This window comes from Tetrao urogallus (genome assembly GCF_951394365.1).
Source record: "Tetrao urogallus genome assembly, chromosome: 1".
Classification (NCBI taxonomy): domain Eukaryota; kingdom Metazoa; phylum Chordata; class Aves; order Galliformes; family Phasianidae; genus Tetrao; species Tetrao urogallus.
Window position 1 is genome coordinate 132,667,457 of NC_136813.1, and position 17,662 is coordinate 132,685,118.

The 17,662-nt window shown below is 42.9% G+C and overlaps 1 protein-coding gene across 3 annotated transcripts; it reads left to right on the plus strand.

The window, feature by feature from the left end:
• Positions 1–4,726: 4,726 nt before the first annotated feature.
• ATP6V1E1 (ATPase H+ transporting V1 subunit E1) lies at positions 4,727–13,706 on the plus strand (the record flags this gene model as incomplete). 3 transcript variants are annotated; one of them, XM_079535415.1, is made up of 9 exons in its annotated part: positions 4,727–4,759; positions 6,873–6,938; positions 7,896–8,005; positions 8,482–8,548; positions 10,323–10,412; positions 11,639–11,707; positions 12,132–12,226; positions 12,991–13,078; positions 13,644–13,706. In XM_079535415.1, the coding sequence occupies 9 exons, from the start codon at positions 4,727–4,729 to the stop codon at positions 13,704–13,706; spliced, it is 681 nt and encodes a 226-aa protein (XP_079391541.1). The 3 variants fall into 3 exon arrangements, with proteins under 3 accessions (XP_079391541.1, XP_079391543.1, XP_079391542.1); XM_079535417.1 differs by lacking the exon at positions 10,323–10,412; XM_079535416.1 differs by lacking the exon at positions 6,873–6,938.
• Between the last annotated feature and the right edge of the window lie 3,956 nt (positions 13,707–17,662).

The following is a 17,662-nucleotide window of genomic DNA, read 5'->3' on the forward strand; positions in this document are numbered from 1 at the left end:
ACAACACATAAGTGAGGAAAAAGCAACACAGCAGATTGAAACAAAGCGTCAGACTAACCAACATGTTCTAGCATTTTGTATGAGGAACAGCCTGGATAACTACTTCCGATCAACCTGATAAACCCAACAGCAACAAGAGCTTCCAAATGAATTTTCAACATCAAGCTCTCCATCACTTCAAACAGCCACTCCCAGATAAGCAGCAGCTCCCACCTGGCCATCAGAATTGATGCCTAACTGGAAGGCCAGCAGGAACACTCGCACTGCTGAACAGGTACATAACAGATATTGAAGGAGCTAGAGAATTTATAAGCTTCAGAATATGGATATGTTTAGAAGAAATATTTAAGTCAATTTTAAAACTTCCAGCTATAATGGGAAAAAAGAGTTGGTGGCAAATTGGCTAAGAGTTCCTTCTTTAAACTATAACAGCTCTACTTTCTGAAATTTGTTCATTATTGAAAACGGAGGATACTTTCCTGAAGACTCTATTCTGGGAAGCCCTTCCTCTTCTTGTGCATTTCAAATTCTTGAAACCCTTTACCAGAAATATTCACTTGAGTCTTTGCTACAGCTAGAACTGAAACAGTGATTTATATTGGAAAGAATCAATGTCAAAAACTAAAGGTAACACTTGACATATCGTGCTTCAGAAATGCAAGAGGTTACAGCAAAGAACAAACACGACTTTTCTATAATATGCAGCTACCCTTCAGCCACCATCACAAACTGAGATTTCAATAAACATGAGAGATTTGGAAAGAACTGCTCAGGAGACTTCAGGATCATTAACAATAGATGTATTCCTCAGGCCAGATCCCCAGCTGCAATCTCCACATCTGCAGATGTGAAAGATGCCATTCACCAGAAAGCAAAAGCTCCTCAGTACATCTCAGTTTTGTTTTGCTCACAGAGATCCACAGTCCTGAAACTAAAGCAATTTCTGCAATGCCTACACAATGAATGGGAGCCCTTCAAGCCAACCTGTACAGACCCGTCCAGAAAGAATGAGCCTGATGGGTGGTCTACAGAAATCCAGACACTACGATGCATGTCAAAGACCGGCTCTGAATATATATAATAAACATCAGTCTTCAGAACAGATTTTCAGAGAAAATTGAAGAAGAAAAAAATTTGTCAAAACAAGAACGAAATTCTATATCAGCACAGTGATCCATGTGCAGCAGTGAAGTCTAACTCATGAAAATTTCAGCATGCTTAGCTCAGCACCTCTGGAGGGGGTGGAGGAAAGAGAGTCAGACCACAACTTGTTTAAATAGTGGCTTAATGTTTCCCTGGGAAAGCAATGGATAAAAAACAACAACAACTTCAATTGAAGAAAAGTAACCACTTGGGCAGATGCACATCGAGAGGTAGTTTTATACTGAATGACAAGGAACAGTCAAAAACTTGAATAGAAGGACTATCTCAAGCTTCGCAAAAAAGAACATCAGACTGGAAAAGTCACTCACTGGTCTTCCTTCCAGAGAACACCATAACTGAATTACTCATTTTAAATTGCAAACTATTGCTTTTGTTTTCAAAAAGACATAGGCAAATACTGACTCAGATACTGTAAGTACTGCAGAAAAGACCATTTTTCAGGAATGACTGGGATTAGAAAAGGACACACAGCTTGAACAACCAGATCAGAGGGAGGAGAGCTTTCCACTAGAGGAGCAAGATGTAAAAGAGGCCAGAAAGAATTTAAGAGAATAAGACAAAGGCTTGCTTGGGAGATGTAATGGATCAGAGGAAACAAGGCATTGCAGGACTACACAAGCCTTCAAAACATGGCCAAGGAGGTTACTTCTGGTTCAGAAAATTTTTGCACTGCTACTTAAAAAACTAAAGAGATCATCACAATGAGGTGAGTTTTCCTTCGTAGGAAGTAATTCACAGTATCTCTAACTCTGCACCCACGGGGGAGAAAAACCTACCCCTGTTCAAGCTGCTGTTGCCCTTTACTCCTTCAACCAACCACGCTGCTTGTTATATGTGGGCTGAGCCATTCAACTGACCTGAACACAGCAGTCCTAGTCAGACTGTCATTTCCTCATGCAATCTGTCACGTCCTAATCCACAGAAGAGTAACATGTTAGTTAAAGGGCGATGCAAATCTACCCACGAATACAGCCAACATAATCCCTTAGAGAAGGGACTCAGCCATATTTCAGTCCTCCCTTGAAAAATCCCAGTGTGCCTCCAGCTGCATTTGCTGCACACCATTCAAATGCCAAAATGCAGCGATACTGCACAGCGGAACAACTCAGCAGTTGCCACCGAGGGCTGCCGCACATCTGACTGTTGCACATCACAGGTATGCTGCGTGCATGTGGAGCTGCAGCCTTGCAAACTATTTTGCTGTATGCTTATAAAAATAGCAGTTGATCAATACCTCGACCAATTTCTGTGTAACCTGCCAAAAACAGGTCCAGAACCAAGAGCAAAGTACAGACCGCCTTCTTTTTAAGAACAAGGCCCTGTCACGACAGTATCTAAGTCTTGCTCAAAAACAGTCATTCCAAGACTCGAAGCAAGTTGTCAAGCTTCACTTACCAGCTACAATCTCACCTCAGAACACTTCCTGCTGTTGGGGAATTATTTCAAAGTACACGCGGCCTCATTCAGTAACTGCTCAGCCGAGCACAGACACTGAGATTTAGAGAGGCAACAAACCTGCAGCACTGGAGTTCAAAACACTTTAAGGAAGCTCATGGATTTGGTCTATCTCTCTGTAACAGATAACTGCTCTCAGCTTTCCTAGTTGGCAACACGTGTCTCTAACTCACAGCCTCACATTTACACGGTACTTTTCAGATGTACCCAACTGCGAGGAGGTGCCTGCAGGATGTGCAGCTACAAATCCACACCCTGTGCCAACTTCATGGAAACCACCCAGCTCTCCGCCACCTCACCAGAAGGGCTGAGCGGGGCATTGGGATGAGGTGCGTGCGCGGACTGGTCCAACCCTGCAGCAGTTTGCCTCCCAAACACCTGCCCTAGCAGGCAGGGCACCTGGCTGTGGGCTGGCTACTAGACAAACTCCTCGGCCTACTTTTCTGAGAGTACTAATGACTAAGAGATTGCTTTCAATAAGCTGTGAACTACTGAGTCCAAACACGCCGATCCCAAGTGGAGATGAATCAATGCTACATCCATTACCAGTCCCCAGCGTCACGTAATGGATGGTAGCACTGGAAAGAGTATCTGGGCGGCGGCTTTGGTTGGCCTTAGAAGGAGCTGTAATTAAGTGAGCATTTTAGGTGAAACGTTTGACTATCTTTTAGGAAGAAAACCAAGACCTGTGCGGGCTATCCACCAGAAAGCTTCTGTTTTCAGAGCTGCCAGCCACCTCTCCAAACCACTACAGCACAGCTCTGCTAACGGGCGAGGAACGCTTTTCCTATCGCCCCCCACCATGCCTTCGGCCCGCAGGCCCACACAGCACCACAAAACGGGGCCGGAGCAGACGCGCGGCTCTGCGGGAGCGCTTCGTAAGCCACTCCGTTACTACGGCGATGAATGAGATATTTCTATCCCGGCAGCACGGAGCCGGGATGAGTCAGGCGGCGGCGGGCCGTGCGCGCCGCAGCCCTCATCCCGCGCTTCGGCTGGGTGCGGGGCCGGGTGCGGGGCCGGGTGCGGGCGCACATCCATGCCCCCTCCCCCCCCGCTGCCGCCTCTCCTCCCGCCGCCCTTCAGCGGCCGCAGCCCGACGGCCGCCAGGGGCGCGCCCGCTCCCTCCCCCCCCCACCCGCACGCCTCCCTGCCGGCGGGAACGCGCAGAAAATAATGAAATAAACCGGCGCGCGGAAGTCTCCCGACCACCCGTTTCTCCCCCAACCCCGGCCCTTCCTCACCTGCGGCCGCCGCCGAAAGGCGGGGAGAAGGAAGAGAGAAGGGAGGAAGGGAGGGAAAGGGGGGGCAGGCCGGGCGGGGCGAGGAGCGGCGCAGCGCCGGGCCGGGCCGCAGCCGCCGGGGGTGGTGGGCGCGCGCGCGCGCGCGCACCGGGCAGAGCTCGCTCTGCCCTAATTTGCCGCCGCCGCCGCCATGATGGTGGGGCCGGAGGAGGAGAAGGCGGCGCGTCACGGCCGTGTCACCGCCCGCCGCAAGGGCGAGGACGCCGGGAAAGGCGTGGTTAAATTGGGGAAGTAGAAACAAGAAGCGTGGGTACGAGCTGGTGTGTAAGGAGCGGCTCCGTTGTTTCAGGAAACGCAGCTACAGAAGGGAAAGAGGCGCTCCCTGCCAGCCAGGGTGAACAAGCGCTATGGTGGGCACGCGTAAAGTTTGGCCGTAAAACAGAAGCAGTAGCAAAACTCGAAAGAACCATCTCTTAAAAATGGGCTTGGTCACAGCACGACAGGAGGTCACAGTAATCCAAAAAGGCCTGGAACCCCGCGGCTTATCGCCGTGAGGCGCTCGAACAGCCCACCTCACGGCACGGCTCCAGGCCAGCCGTACCGCTCCCATGCAACGCTCCACGTGCGAGCGCCGACGGGCTGCCCGCGGCCGCGAGATGGCAGCCTGCCTCACGCGGTGCCCCGCCCGTCGGTGACGTCACGCAGAGCACAGGCTCCTATTGGCTAGGGCGAAAGAGAGGGCGGGGCGCGGTGACACAGCGGCAGCTGTGACCCGAACCGGATTTGATTCCAGTCGTGCTCGTCGCCGGCTCTGACCGCCGTTCCTTGGGCCCCGAGCGCCTTCCTTCGCGCCCGCCGCCGCCATGGCGCTCAGCGATGCCGACGTCCAGAAGCAGGTAGGGCTCGGCTCGGCTTGATGGGTGGGTGGAGGGTGATTGTGGCGGAACGGCGGCCTGTAGGCTGCAGCCGGCTTCGCCTCGAAGCTGGCCCGGGTGTTGTGCTGTCTTCAGCGCATACTTGTTCTTTGAGGCAGGTAAATACGTTGCCTTGCATAAGCTCTGCTTTTCTAGATGTTATTTTAAGGGCTCTGCTCCTCTGTTTTCGTAGGGCTACGCTAATTCGATCTAACTGGAACTTAGCATTCGTCTGTCCTTTTTGCTTCTGTACCCTCAAGCCGAGCGGTGCAAACCGGGCTGCTTCTGCAATGGAAACTTTTAAGTCTGAATTCTGAACATTGGAAGCTTCCTGCTGGGCCAGGGCACTGTGTCCTTATTGACAGTAAATAGTGCCCCTGCCCAGAATCCTGCTCAGCACCGGGCTGGATGCGGTGTGTGCTGTTAGCGACTGCACTGATCCAGCCAGCACCGGTCCTGCAGGCAGTGGGCAGACCTCCCAGGTGTCCTCTGCATCATAAGCGCTTTGTGTCTCACTTTCTCATTCAGTAAACATAGTCTCTTGGCAGGGAAGCATCACATTGAAAGTAAAATCAGTAGGTCGTCTTTCTCCAAAAGGGGAATTGCCTCATTGTGTTTTCTTATTTTTATTATTATTATTAGAATTATTTCCTTCCTCTTCTGTGAAGATTGTAAAAATAAAGCTGACCTTGTGTTGGCATTGCTCGGCTACTTTGGGCATAGACTTCAAAGCCAGGCTGGATGTGGCTCTGGGCAGCCTGGTCTGGTGGTTGTCAACCCTGTATATAGCAGGGGGTTTGAAACTCGATGATCGTTGTGGTCCTTTTCGACCAGGCCATTTTATTTTTCTATGGTAGACTTCATGGGCTAGTGTGGGCTTTGTGGATATGTGAAACACACAGTGTTAGTGGACTTTCACACCTATAACTTTCCTGCCCTTGTTTTGCACTGCTGAACCTAGCTGGGGTGATCCTGTTGACTGGAAAAGAGTGCTGCTGGTAGCACACTGGTTCTGCCTGTGCATAAATACTGGCATGAATTTGCCAGCTGGGCCTCTGAACTTTTAACTACTTACTATGGCACTCTCAAAAATTTTCCCATTGAAACCATCTTTAAGTAAGAGATTTTCTCAATAATATATTTGCTTTCTTCTGGCAACAATGTTTAGTCAATTCTTCCATCTAGCATTGCTAGTCATGCAAGGCCAAAGCCATCCTGACATCTAGGATTTCCCATGGAAAGGATAATCATTTTCTTCAAAACAAGGCTGTTCACCAAAATTATGTCCATGTTTTATCTGCCTCTCTCAGATTTTCTTTCTTTAAAACAAGTAGATCTAAAGCTTAATTCAATCAGCCACCCAGGTCAGGCAAGCAGGATAAGAAGTTGACGTTTTAAGTGGAGTTGCAAACCCAGGTGCTGCAGACCAGAATTCAGATAAAAATGATTGACTTCATTTTGAGGATGTAGAAATCTGTTCATTTCTTCCACAGCGTATGCCTAATACCTTCCACTTTCCTGCTACCATTTGTTTTTTCATGTATATGGCCACAGTGCTGTCTGCCCGTGGGTTCTGTTCTCTCATCAGCACTTTTCTTTAAGAAGCTTCATTTTGGCATGAGATTACATAAATAGGATCTTGCATTCAAGTTTGTTCAGACCAGGTTGTGAAACATAACTTGTCATTAAGTGCAAGCAAAAAGGAGGCGTTTGTGGTTCAGTTGAGTCTACAATCCACTTCATCTGTGCTTGGAAATGGCTGTGCTGCTAGAAGTTGTGGTTTGATTGGGCAATGATTCCTTATGGTCTGCTCCAGATTTGAACCAAAACTTAAACCTGGCCACGGCATGGTGCAAGATAAACAAGAACTTAATACAATTGGATTCTATGTCTTTGAGCTGTTGGACCTGTGGAGCAGTTTCAAAAAGTATCTTTAATTTGAATGTGTTAATGCAAACCAGTCTCTATCATGTCATGTGCTTGCTATGGTCTCTATCAGCAGGATTCATTCAGGTGCCATCTGTGCCTTTCTGAGGGATACACTTCTCATCAGATCCTTTCTAACAGAAAATACCTTTTCTCTCTCTTGTTACAGATCAAGCATATGATGGCTTTCATTGAGCAGGAGGCCAATGAAAAGGCTGAAGAAATAGATGCAAAGGTAAAAGTGGAAGTTCAATGTCAGTAAAAGGAGAACTGCTTCTGACATCCTGGTTTGATAATTGCACTCAAAGCAGTCCTAAGAAACTATTCTGTAGTTTACTTAAGATTTAGTCATTGTATAGCAAAAATGATGCTACTGAATACAGATAATGTTTCTTATCTGTTTACAAATCAAAACAAAGTAACTGAGCTGGAGCTGTACTTTTGCCCAAGTTTCTTGGCAGTTCTTGGACATGAATAAATTCACATTTAAGTTCACTTACATTTTTATGCAAACAGGAGAGCTGAATAGCAATGTGAACAGACTGGAGTAAGTGGAACACTTTCCCTGCCTCTTCTACATAACTTGAGAACACAAAGAATTGAGAGAATTTCCTACATAATTTAGAATTCCGCTAAGGTTTCTTGTAGCAAGCTGTTCCCTTGTTACTCTGAATTTGGCTTGACTTCCATTGTATGTTAGGCTTATCATCATCAGTAGGAAATCAAAATCAGAGCAAGGATGTTTGTAATCAAGCACAAGTTCATGCTTGCAACAAATGGAAAAAATGTAAATAAAAATGAAAGTTAACTATTTGAATTACCTTGGTGAAAGCTTGTTTGTAAACAGGTTTGCAACTGTACCTAAATCTGTGTAGCCACCTGCAGACACAGTTGTAGATGTGGTTTAGTAAGTATCCTGGGGAACAAAAGCATACGTTTGTATTTAAGGCATGGGTTGAATTATTTGCAGAATTCCTCACTGACATACTCACAGACATACTGATGAAATAAACTGTATCTTAGTAAAGTTCCCCTTGACTTGAGTTTTGATTGAGATGTTTTGTTTATAGGGAGCCATAAATTATATGATCCTAGTTTATCTGTGAACATGTTCTTAAAGCGTGGCCATTTCATCTAGTTCTACTTTTTCAACCCGTGGAATCAATATACACTTCTTTAATCTTTACTGCAGGCTGAAGAAGAATTCAACATTGAAAAGGGTCGTCTTGTTCAGACACAGAGGCTGAAAATCATGGAGTACTATGAAAAGAAAGAGAAACAAATTGAGCAGCAAAAGAAAATGTAAGTTGCTTAGGCTAGGTGGTTGGCTTCGGAGCCTGAGCTCTTCTCTTATTACTAATTTTCTACAAGACTCTGGTAAGTGGACAAATTGCAGCTTAATGTATTGAGTTCTAATTCCAAATTTCTAATTTTTCTGAGGAGTAATTATCAAAGGTGAGCAGCAATTGTATAACTGGTAGGAGATTTGATGAAAAAAATCTCTCTTAGTTCTTTATGTCTGTCTAAAACTGCAGCTTGGTCTGTTACTCTTGCACAAATGGTTGTGTCAGGTTTTGTTTTGGTGGGCCTTTACTGAACAGTGAGGTTCTGCATTGTAATCATTTGCATGAGTTCAGACACAAGTTAAAATATTTAAGCAGGCTTTTATTAAACATTGTTGTATTGCTACTTTTAAATGTATGCAGTTAAATGTTGTAGTTTTTCTGTCTGTATTCAAAGCCTGGTAGGCTGATTCAACTTCATCATGTAACTTGCAGTCAGATGTCCAACCTGATGAATCAGGCAAGACTGAAGGTCCTCAAAGCAAGGGATGACCTTATTTCAGTGAGTATGCCTGCAGTAAACACACCAAGGTTTGATTCCAACCATCTGTTAGGAAATGAACTTCTTCATTCTGGGAAGGAAAACATGGTTTGTGATTGAGTAATGTTTGCATCAATGTACAGCAGCCCAGTACCCCAGCTAATCTGAAAAGTCACTGAAGGTATGATCCAGGTTCACTAATTTGCTTTAGCTTGTTTTCACAGTCTCTATTGCCTGTTCTTTTAAAAGGGAAACACAGCTCTCTGCTGGGAGCTTTACAGGCATCTGTTTTATCTACTGTTTGGACAATAGCTTATTTCTTTTATGGACTTGAAAGAACTCTCTTTTACACGCTGTAGAACTTTGAAGTTCTGTTTGCTGACGTTAAGGCTGGTGTGCCTTAATGCACTGTTTTCCAGTTTGTTTTTTTCTCTCATCTTTAGTGGCCTTAGTAAATGGAAAAGTTTGCTTCTTTTTCTGCTAAGTAAGTAACCAGTCTGTGTATAAATGTATAGGGTGAGTGATCATTTACCAAGGCAGGCTGCTGTTTAGTCTCGCTGTGTTTATCTTGCACCATGTGCAGGTATTCTTATTTGTTTATCACGCAGCCTGAAGGTTACCTATCACTACTTTTCTTATCCCATCTCAAACAGTTGCAGTGTTCTATGTGCTGGCTGGGTGGTGCTGTTGAGCTGTTGGAAAAACAAATCGAATGTAAAACACTTGGTAATGATGTTCGAGTCAGCTCTGCTGTGGAAAAGGAGTTAGTAGAAGAAAGTGGCTAGTTTCAAATTTTTGATTGTTCTGACAGTGAGGAGGAAGGGGGTGGCTAACAAACGAGCTGCATTGTGTCTCTGCTGGGTAATCTCTTCCTCATGTATCAGCTGACTCAATCTCATGCTTCTGAGTAATATATAACGCTCTTCCTCATTTAAAACCCTTTAAAGTCACATGCTAGTTGTTCTTGCTTCCCTTATTGGCTCTTTACCCTTCTCCATGAAGAATAAAGGTGAACCCTTCCAGAAATGCTGTGTTGCTCTGTAGTTGGTAGTGTAACTGTATTTTGAGCACGTTGTTGAATTGTGATAGTCTTATACTTTACAACTGATTGCATTGATGTGCACTTTTCTATTAAACACCATAAGGCAGGACAGTAAAGAAGGTTTTATACCAAATCATACAATTGCTTCTTCTGAAGTAATTATAGGAGTGGTTCACTTCTAGGAGCTGTATTTGAGTTGAATCTTAAAGAAATGTGATCAGTCTCTTCTGATACTGATTTATTGAAACAAAGACATTCAAGAACATCTACTCTGAATTAAAAATAAGCTTTTACTTTTGATTTTCAAGTTGCTTTTTTACAAAATTAATGTTTTTTTTTTAATGCTTGGTAAAAATATAGGTTAAACTTTTTTACTTGATCACAAGGCTGGAAAAAATAGTGATTTGGACAACTTTATTAGTTTAGATTAGGCAACAATTTATAACTTATGTAGTTGCTCTGTGAATTAATATAAATATCATCCTTTTACTGCTGAGGTCTCTTTCAGGAAAAAAAAAGAACTGTTGTCTGGTTATTCTGGGTTCAGATCAGGGCAGAGAATGGGGAGGTGTTTGGAAAGGACATTGTGCCATGCACATAGATGAAGGTCTAGCTTGGATGAACACCAGCTGGAGTGTACATTTACGTGTTGGCAGGGTGTGATAGCTATAATAGGAGTATAGAAAGTTGGTAGGCATGAAACCAAATGCCAAACAGATGGGCTCTGCTGATCTGATTTTCTTCTGAATGTAGGATTTGCTGAATGAGGCCAAGCTAAGACTTGCCAAGGTGGTGAAGGATACTGCCAGGTACCAAATACTGCTGGATGGACTAGTTCTACAGGTAAATATTTAAATCATAGCTAATAAATGATTGCAGCTTTGTTCACCTTGGTGTCTTTCTTCAAACGGAACCAACTCTAGAGGTTACAGTTGGATACAGCTACTGTAGATCAAACGTTGCTGGATGATCTTTGAGTTTTAAACATCACTTCTGCTATATCTTTTGATCTTAGATTCTGAACAGGTACAGCTGTAGTTTATTCTGAAGTGTAAGATGTAGTATACCAGCAGCTGGCTTCCATTGTGAGAATGATTACAGATGTGCACGCATAAATCATATGTAAGATGCATGTTTAGGATGCATGCTTTAAGCTTTTGTGGTAATTAGCTGGAATGAGCTACTCAGATGAAGCTTTGGGTAAAGCTGTTTCTTCAATCCTAGAAGTCAGTAGTTACCTGCAAAGCTAGTCCTAGCTTGGATGTATTCACTGCAGTATGGCATACATTTGTGACACATGCAAAGTATAGGTAAAATATAGATTCATAATACCATTCTCTAGCACTAGAACTTATGCTAAAAATCTAGCAAGTGTTGTCTAGGGTCACTTGTGCAGCCACTAGTGCCACCATCTGGTGTGAATTAGTCCTTTTTGCCATAAACTCAGAGAAACAAGCCCCAAACTGTCCTGTCTGCAGCTTAATGGCAGAATGCTTTTAATAGCGTTCCCAGCTGGTGCTTCCGATTCCCTGTTTTTGTTTCCATGCCACATTTAGCTGATATGAAACAAACCTGTCTCACTTGTGCAAACTAGCCATGTCCATCTTGGTTAGATTTGATCTGCTGAAGGATCAGTACTCGTGGTATTACTACAGGCACTACAAGGCAGGAGTTACAGGAACTGAACTGAAACTACAGCATGTTTTCTCCAAGACCTGAAAAGGAAAATGACAGTTTGCTCAGTTTGCCTGGACAGCAGTCATCCTTTTATAATGGTGTATATTATCTGGGTGGCTCAATCTTGTGATATGCACATTTAGTTGCACTCAGGTTCCAAACTTTAGGCTAACATAGGGAACATATGATCTGTAGTCGAAGGCTTTCCTGGGTGTTGCTGCCATCTTCTTGGAATACCTGCATGGGGTGAACTTACGGTTCTTATTGGAATAGGCTAGCACTGCCAGATCTTGTTCTTCAAATGGATCAGCTCCTTTCCTTTTTCAGGGTTAAATAATTCTAAGATGATTAAAATGACAATTTTCTGATAGAGTGGTGGTTATCTTGTGCAGGGATTCTACCAGCTGCTTGAGCCTAGAATAGTTGTCCGGTGCAGGAAACAAGATCTCCCTATGGTTAAGGTAAGACACCTACAGTGCTATGACAGTATCCTTGCTTGTGAAGGCTGAGACTTGACTACAAGTATTTGCATGTCACATCTGTGTGATGTGAAAACAAGGAAAGCATGCTCTCAAGCTGTACTTCTGCTGCAGGTACAATGTGAGAGAACAAGTATACTTTTCAAGTTGGGAATCATTTCCTTGCTTGGGTGTTACCTAGGAAACTTCAGACCACTACAACAACATTAATAATAATAATAAATGTTCTCAGCTCAAAAGCTGTACAGATTGCCTAATTAGAAAACAGAACAAAACACCTCAATCCCTTTTTCTTTTTCTTTTTTCTTTTTTTTTTTTTTTTTTTACTCCAAATGAATAAGCAACCAAATCCTAATGATGTGCTAGCATTTATCCACGTTAATGGCATGCTTCTCTTGTGTCCTAGGCTGCTGTACAAAAGAGCATTCCTATCTACAAAAATGCCACAAAAAGGGATGTGGATATTCACATTGACCAAGACAACTTCCTGCCAGACGAAATGTAAGGAAAATGGGTGTCTTTTACTGAGCCCAAACTTAATACAGCTATTAGAACAATCTTGGAAAATGATGTGTGTAGTATCTCCACAGTGTCTACTGCTGTTCTAGTGGATCAAAACTATTAATAAAAGCTTCCTGCAACCTCCAGCCTGTTGCACATTACTGAAGTATAGAATAACTGTACGTAAAAGCTTAATTAACTGTTGGCCTTTTAGAGTGGGAGAATAGAAATGTAGCCATGCTTTCTGTCTCTGGAGGAAGCAGACTGAGTCCTAAGGAGGAAGGCAAGGTGCTGCAGGGTAACAACACAAAGTAATTTGTGTTTGTTAGGCCTGCTAGGCTTTATTTCCCTAATTAATTAACATGGAACAAAGCTGCCTATTCTGAAAATTACTGATCATTTCTAATGTATGAACAAGCAAAGAACTTCCAGTACTATTCTTCACTTTCCAAAATCTGAAGGAATCTTATTAATAATAAAATGCAAAGTCTGAAACTGTTTTGTAGTGTGGATTTCACAGCACTGCTTGTATTTACATTGTGCTAAAGAGTATCTTTGTATGTAGCTGTGTACCTGGTAGCTGTGAAGTTGTCACTGCATTACTTTGTGTTGACTCTTAATAAGGCATGATCAAAAAATGTTTATGAACAAGAGTTACCTATATCTCTGACTTGCCAATAAGAGCACATTTGGGATAATGTCTTTGCCACCTTATAGCTTTGAGATGCATCATGGATTCCATGACTTTTATTTTTCCTTTCTAGTGCTGGAGGTGTTGAAATCTACAATAGTGATGGTAAAATTAAGGTTTCTAATACCCTGGAAAGTCGGCTGGACCTTGTAGCCCAGCAGGTGAGTTTCTCTCACAGCTAAAGTGAGAAGAGGATTAATTAACTGGTTTTATCTTGTAATTAAATCCTAATATTGTGTGGGATCAGATTTCAGTGTGGCTAACAAGGAGCTGATCATTTGAAGGGAAAGAAGATTACTTATTGCTTGCGCTTCTCTACAGCAAAAATGGCTTTTCCCCAAAAATATACTTTTCAGATTAAGAAAGAGCAAAAAACTCTAGAAGAGATGGTAATGAAAGGCTTCTGTGATTGTGCTGCAGACAAGATGCTGATATACTGAGTTTAACTTTGTTTATTGAAACTAGCTTCAGCACAAGGAACTTTGGCTGAGATGCTGTTATGTCCTAGTGGAAATACTAGCTGTGGCATCTCTTCCTCTTGCTGCAGTGTAGGCAATCCTTTCAGTGTACAGACTAGCAGGCAGTATGAAATCACATAAAAGCTTCAGAAAACTCAAGTGAATTACCTTCTTAATTCTGAAGACTAACCTAGCTGTCACACAATTCCTGTAGTGAGGAATGCTCTGCAATTGTGTTGCATGTAACTGATGTACTCTTTTTCAACAGATGATGCCAGAAATCAGAGTGGCTCTCTTCGGTGCTAATGCCAACAGGAAATTTTTGGACTAAACCTCTGTAAGAAAAGGTGGGGTCTGTTCCACTGCCATAATGAAGGGATGCAAAAGCATCTGCTGATTTAAAATCTTGAAATGTAACATTACTGTGTCATCCAATCTCTTCTTCAATGGAATAATTTTGCATACCTGCTGTGCTTAGCCTCTCCACTTGTGGTTAGAATGTATAGCTTAAAGAATGCGAAGGCATGTGTGTGCATCCAGGAGTGACCCTAGAAGATGGAGGCTTTTGGGCTCTTTGCTTTCCTTGCACTGTTGTGGCTCTGTAAAGACAAGTGGTCCATTTAAGGTCACTCATCTTACTTTGGCCACGTTTCTCTCAAGTTGTCTGATCTGTGATGTGAATTACTGTGCTGCCCATGGGATGTCCCCTTTCAGTTAAGGTCTTCAGTGTTATCGAGGGCATGCATTCCTTCCCGGGGTTAGTAGTTCAATTCTTGTTACTTGGTCAGGCAGTTTTCTGTTCTGTATATGTGATTTTAAAGACAAAAAACAAAAAAGCCTGAGCCTGTAAAACACTATTTATTAAAATAAAAATGTGTGTGTGTATATGGAGTTCCTTGTAGCTTCTCTGTGAATGATTGGCAGCAACCTTTGAGAAGTGACCTTGTGTATTTGAGGACTTTACTGCTTGTGGGTTCTGTGTCAACACTGTTCTGTGAAGTTAGAATTGAAGTGTATGGAATACTGTAAGGCTAATTGATTGAATAGTGTGGGATTTATAGGCCAGCCTTTTGCATAAGGCTCTGAGCTTAATTTTGCTTAGAAGTGAGCCAGTAGTTTTGCTGTTTGATCCTTCAAATCTTTTTCACAAGAGGTTAACACGACTGCACTACTGAGATATAACTATTTATTGCCTGTTACAGATTTGTTACTTCTGTGCAAAAGATCCAAACCCTACTCCTTTAGTAATTATATTTGAGGACTTTGGGAACAGCAGCTGCCTGTTACAAGTATTCTCTCAACTGTTAACTTTTAACACCTTAAAAGTTAAAGTAACACAACTACGTTCACTTCCTAACCTGTTAGGCTTTGCTGACACTTACTCATCCTTTCCTTCTGCAGGGTTGGCTGGTATTGCCTCCACCTACTATGGTTTAGGACGGAAAGTTTCTTTAGGTGACTTGCCACGCTTACAAGCCTCTGCCAGAGTACCTCACTCCTCAACTAGTGTTCAGTTTTGAGGCTTGCTATATGGGAATAAGGAACAAACAAATTACTGCTTGAATGTTTTTGAAGTCATTTTCTCAAGCACTGCAATGCTTCAGGAATAGAAGGGATCCTGTGTTTTGCCGTGAAGAATAATTGCCAGGGTTGCAGTGACATTGCATTGTGCAGTACTTTTAACCTGAGGCCCTTTCCTCTCAAGCTGAAGTGCATGCTTTTATGTGGAGTACTTTTTAAAATTCTTATTTACGTATTAGTAGTCCCTTTGTGTTTAGGCATCAGTTCTTTCCATATACGTGGCTACAGTATTTATTCTTGCAGTGCTTTGCCTTTTGTTACGTGGTTCTATGACTAGGCAACAAGACTGAAGTTACACACTTTCTAGATACTTGGATAATCATTTCAGCTTTTGTCTTTGCATCTGTCAGTGATTCATCTCCCTGACTAAGCCCTGAGCTGTGGTTTTGTGACATACCTGTAGTGAAGGAAAAGCCTGTGTGCTTGCGTGCTTCACTTTGTTGCTTCCTGCTTCAAATAGTATTGTTCAGAACAGGTCTGATTTTTATCATTTCTCTTTCTGATGGGTTCATTCAGCTCATCGACTGGGTATCTACCAGTGCTTGAAAAGTACAATTGAACTTATTTGGGTCTTCATTTTCTCTATTGCTAAAGCTAGGAAGAGAAACTCTATGTCAAAATGGAGTACAGTGGATGGAAATAAAATCTTGAAGGGCTAGATGAGAAATTATTGCTCTTGACATCACTACTTGATGCAAAAACTTTAAGCAGACCTACTGGTGACTTCTGGAGAAATGAATGGTCTAGATCTGTCCATCATGCCTTGGAAAGGAAACGTTTACGTTGTCCTAGTGCTACTGCTTCCATGGAATGCAAATACAGGCAATAGTGTAAGAAATGTAGCTGAAGTCACAGGCAGAATAAGGTAAAGATCAGCACACAGAAGAGACAGGCAGGTCTGTTTGTTGTATGTCACCCTGTGTTGATGGGCGGTATTGTGATATTCAAGTAGGTTTTATTCAAGGGGGAAAAGTGCATGAGGAATTATCAAGACTTTATCTGATACTTGTAAGCGTGCTTTACTGTGACAGAAAGGGATTCTTCATACAGTATTTGATGGTTTTACTCCTTTCATGAAGAAGTGAGACCTTCACAAATCCTAATCTTGCCTATTTTTTGAAAAGCAGAATGAAAACTTATTGTCTGACTGTGGAGCTCAGAGTGGAAGATATTGAACTTACTGCTTATAGTGTACTCTGCTCTGTTCACTTTGCATCTCCCCTTGTATCTTCCTGTGCAGGAAAGAGCAGGAAGTAACCTCTGTCATACTAGCATGCCACAATTAAGCAGCATCAGGAATGATTTTAGCTTGGGGAAAGGACGTTTGTTAGTTAATCACATGGCAGCAGTGGCTCAAAGCCAGCCCTTAAGAAATGGTCTGAGCACTTTGTGTGTATGGCATATGAAGTCTGAGCCTAGGGTTCTGTACCCCCCTCACATGCTAACTGAAGCACTTATTCCTTTATTAACAGAATTGCAGGCACTCTGAGCTTAAGCCATGTCAGCTATGACAAGAACTTCACCAGCAATTCCCTCCAAGAGTGTTAGAAGCACTGGCTGCTTGTAATCATGACACAAACGCATAACAGAACTCTATTAGAAAAAGTGATGTCTACATTACTTGCAGCATCGTTAGCCTGCATCTCATGCAATAGTGGCAGTTATCAAATTTTAGCATCTTAGCAGAGAAAGGGGAATATCCATTCCTGGCTTATCTAGTATAGGTTGCAACCCTGTTGTCTTCATCAAAGCCTCTCAAGTGTTTGGATGCAAGTTTTTAGAAGTAAAAAGTGAAATAAGAAGCCACGTTTCAGGTGGATTTTGCAGTTCCTGCTGAAGTGTTGCTGCAGCACTACTTTATTATTTGAACTGCACTGCTGATTTAAACAAATGAGGATGCACAGTTGTGTTTTGTTTTTTTTTTTGTTTCTCTTAGTGATTTACCTGATGACCTGGGTCAAATCAATGAGAGTATTGATCTTTATCCATCTTCTTGTAAGCGTGCAAAGTATTCCAGTTGGGTGTGGTAAATAAGCCCTATGTCAGATCGTGTGCCAGCACGTTGAGAAACTAGACAAATAGGGAACAAAGGACATGTTAAATCAGAGTCAGGTAAAGGAATATAGTGATGACAGAAGCAAGGACTGTGAATGAACGGACAGTGCAGAGCTGATTGTGTCCAGCGCTGGAAAAAGGGAAGCAGAGCTAATGATGCACTTACTCTGCATAGTTGGCAGTGGAAAATTTAAGAACAAGTTTGGCATTAAGTGATGGGTAAAAGACTTAGATTACAGAACTGTAGGGGTTGAAAGGGACCTCTGGAGATCATCTAGTCCAACTTCTTACTAAAGAAAATTCCCTGTGGTGTGTTACACAGTAAGCATTCAGGCAGATTTTGAACATCTCCAGAGAAGCAGACTCTGCAGCCTCTTTGGACAGCCTGTCCCAGTGCTCTGTCACACTCAGAAGTTTCTCCTCATGTTTGTATGGAACTTTCTATGTTTTATTTTGTGTCCATTGTCCTGCTGCTAGGCACTGCTACAAAGAGCCTGGCCCCATCCACTTGACTCCTGCCCATTAAGTATTTATGTGCATCAATAAGGTCCCTCCCCACCTAAGTCTTTTCCAAGCTGAATAGTCCCAGCTCTCTCCGCTTTGGCTTATAAGGAGATGGATCATCTCTGTGATTCTTCACTGGCATCTCTG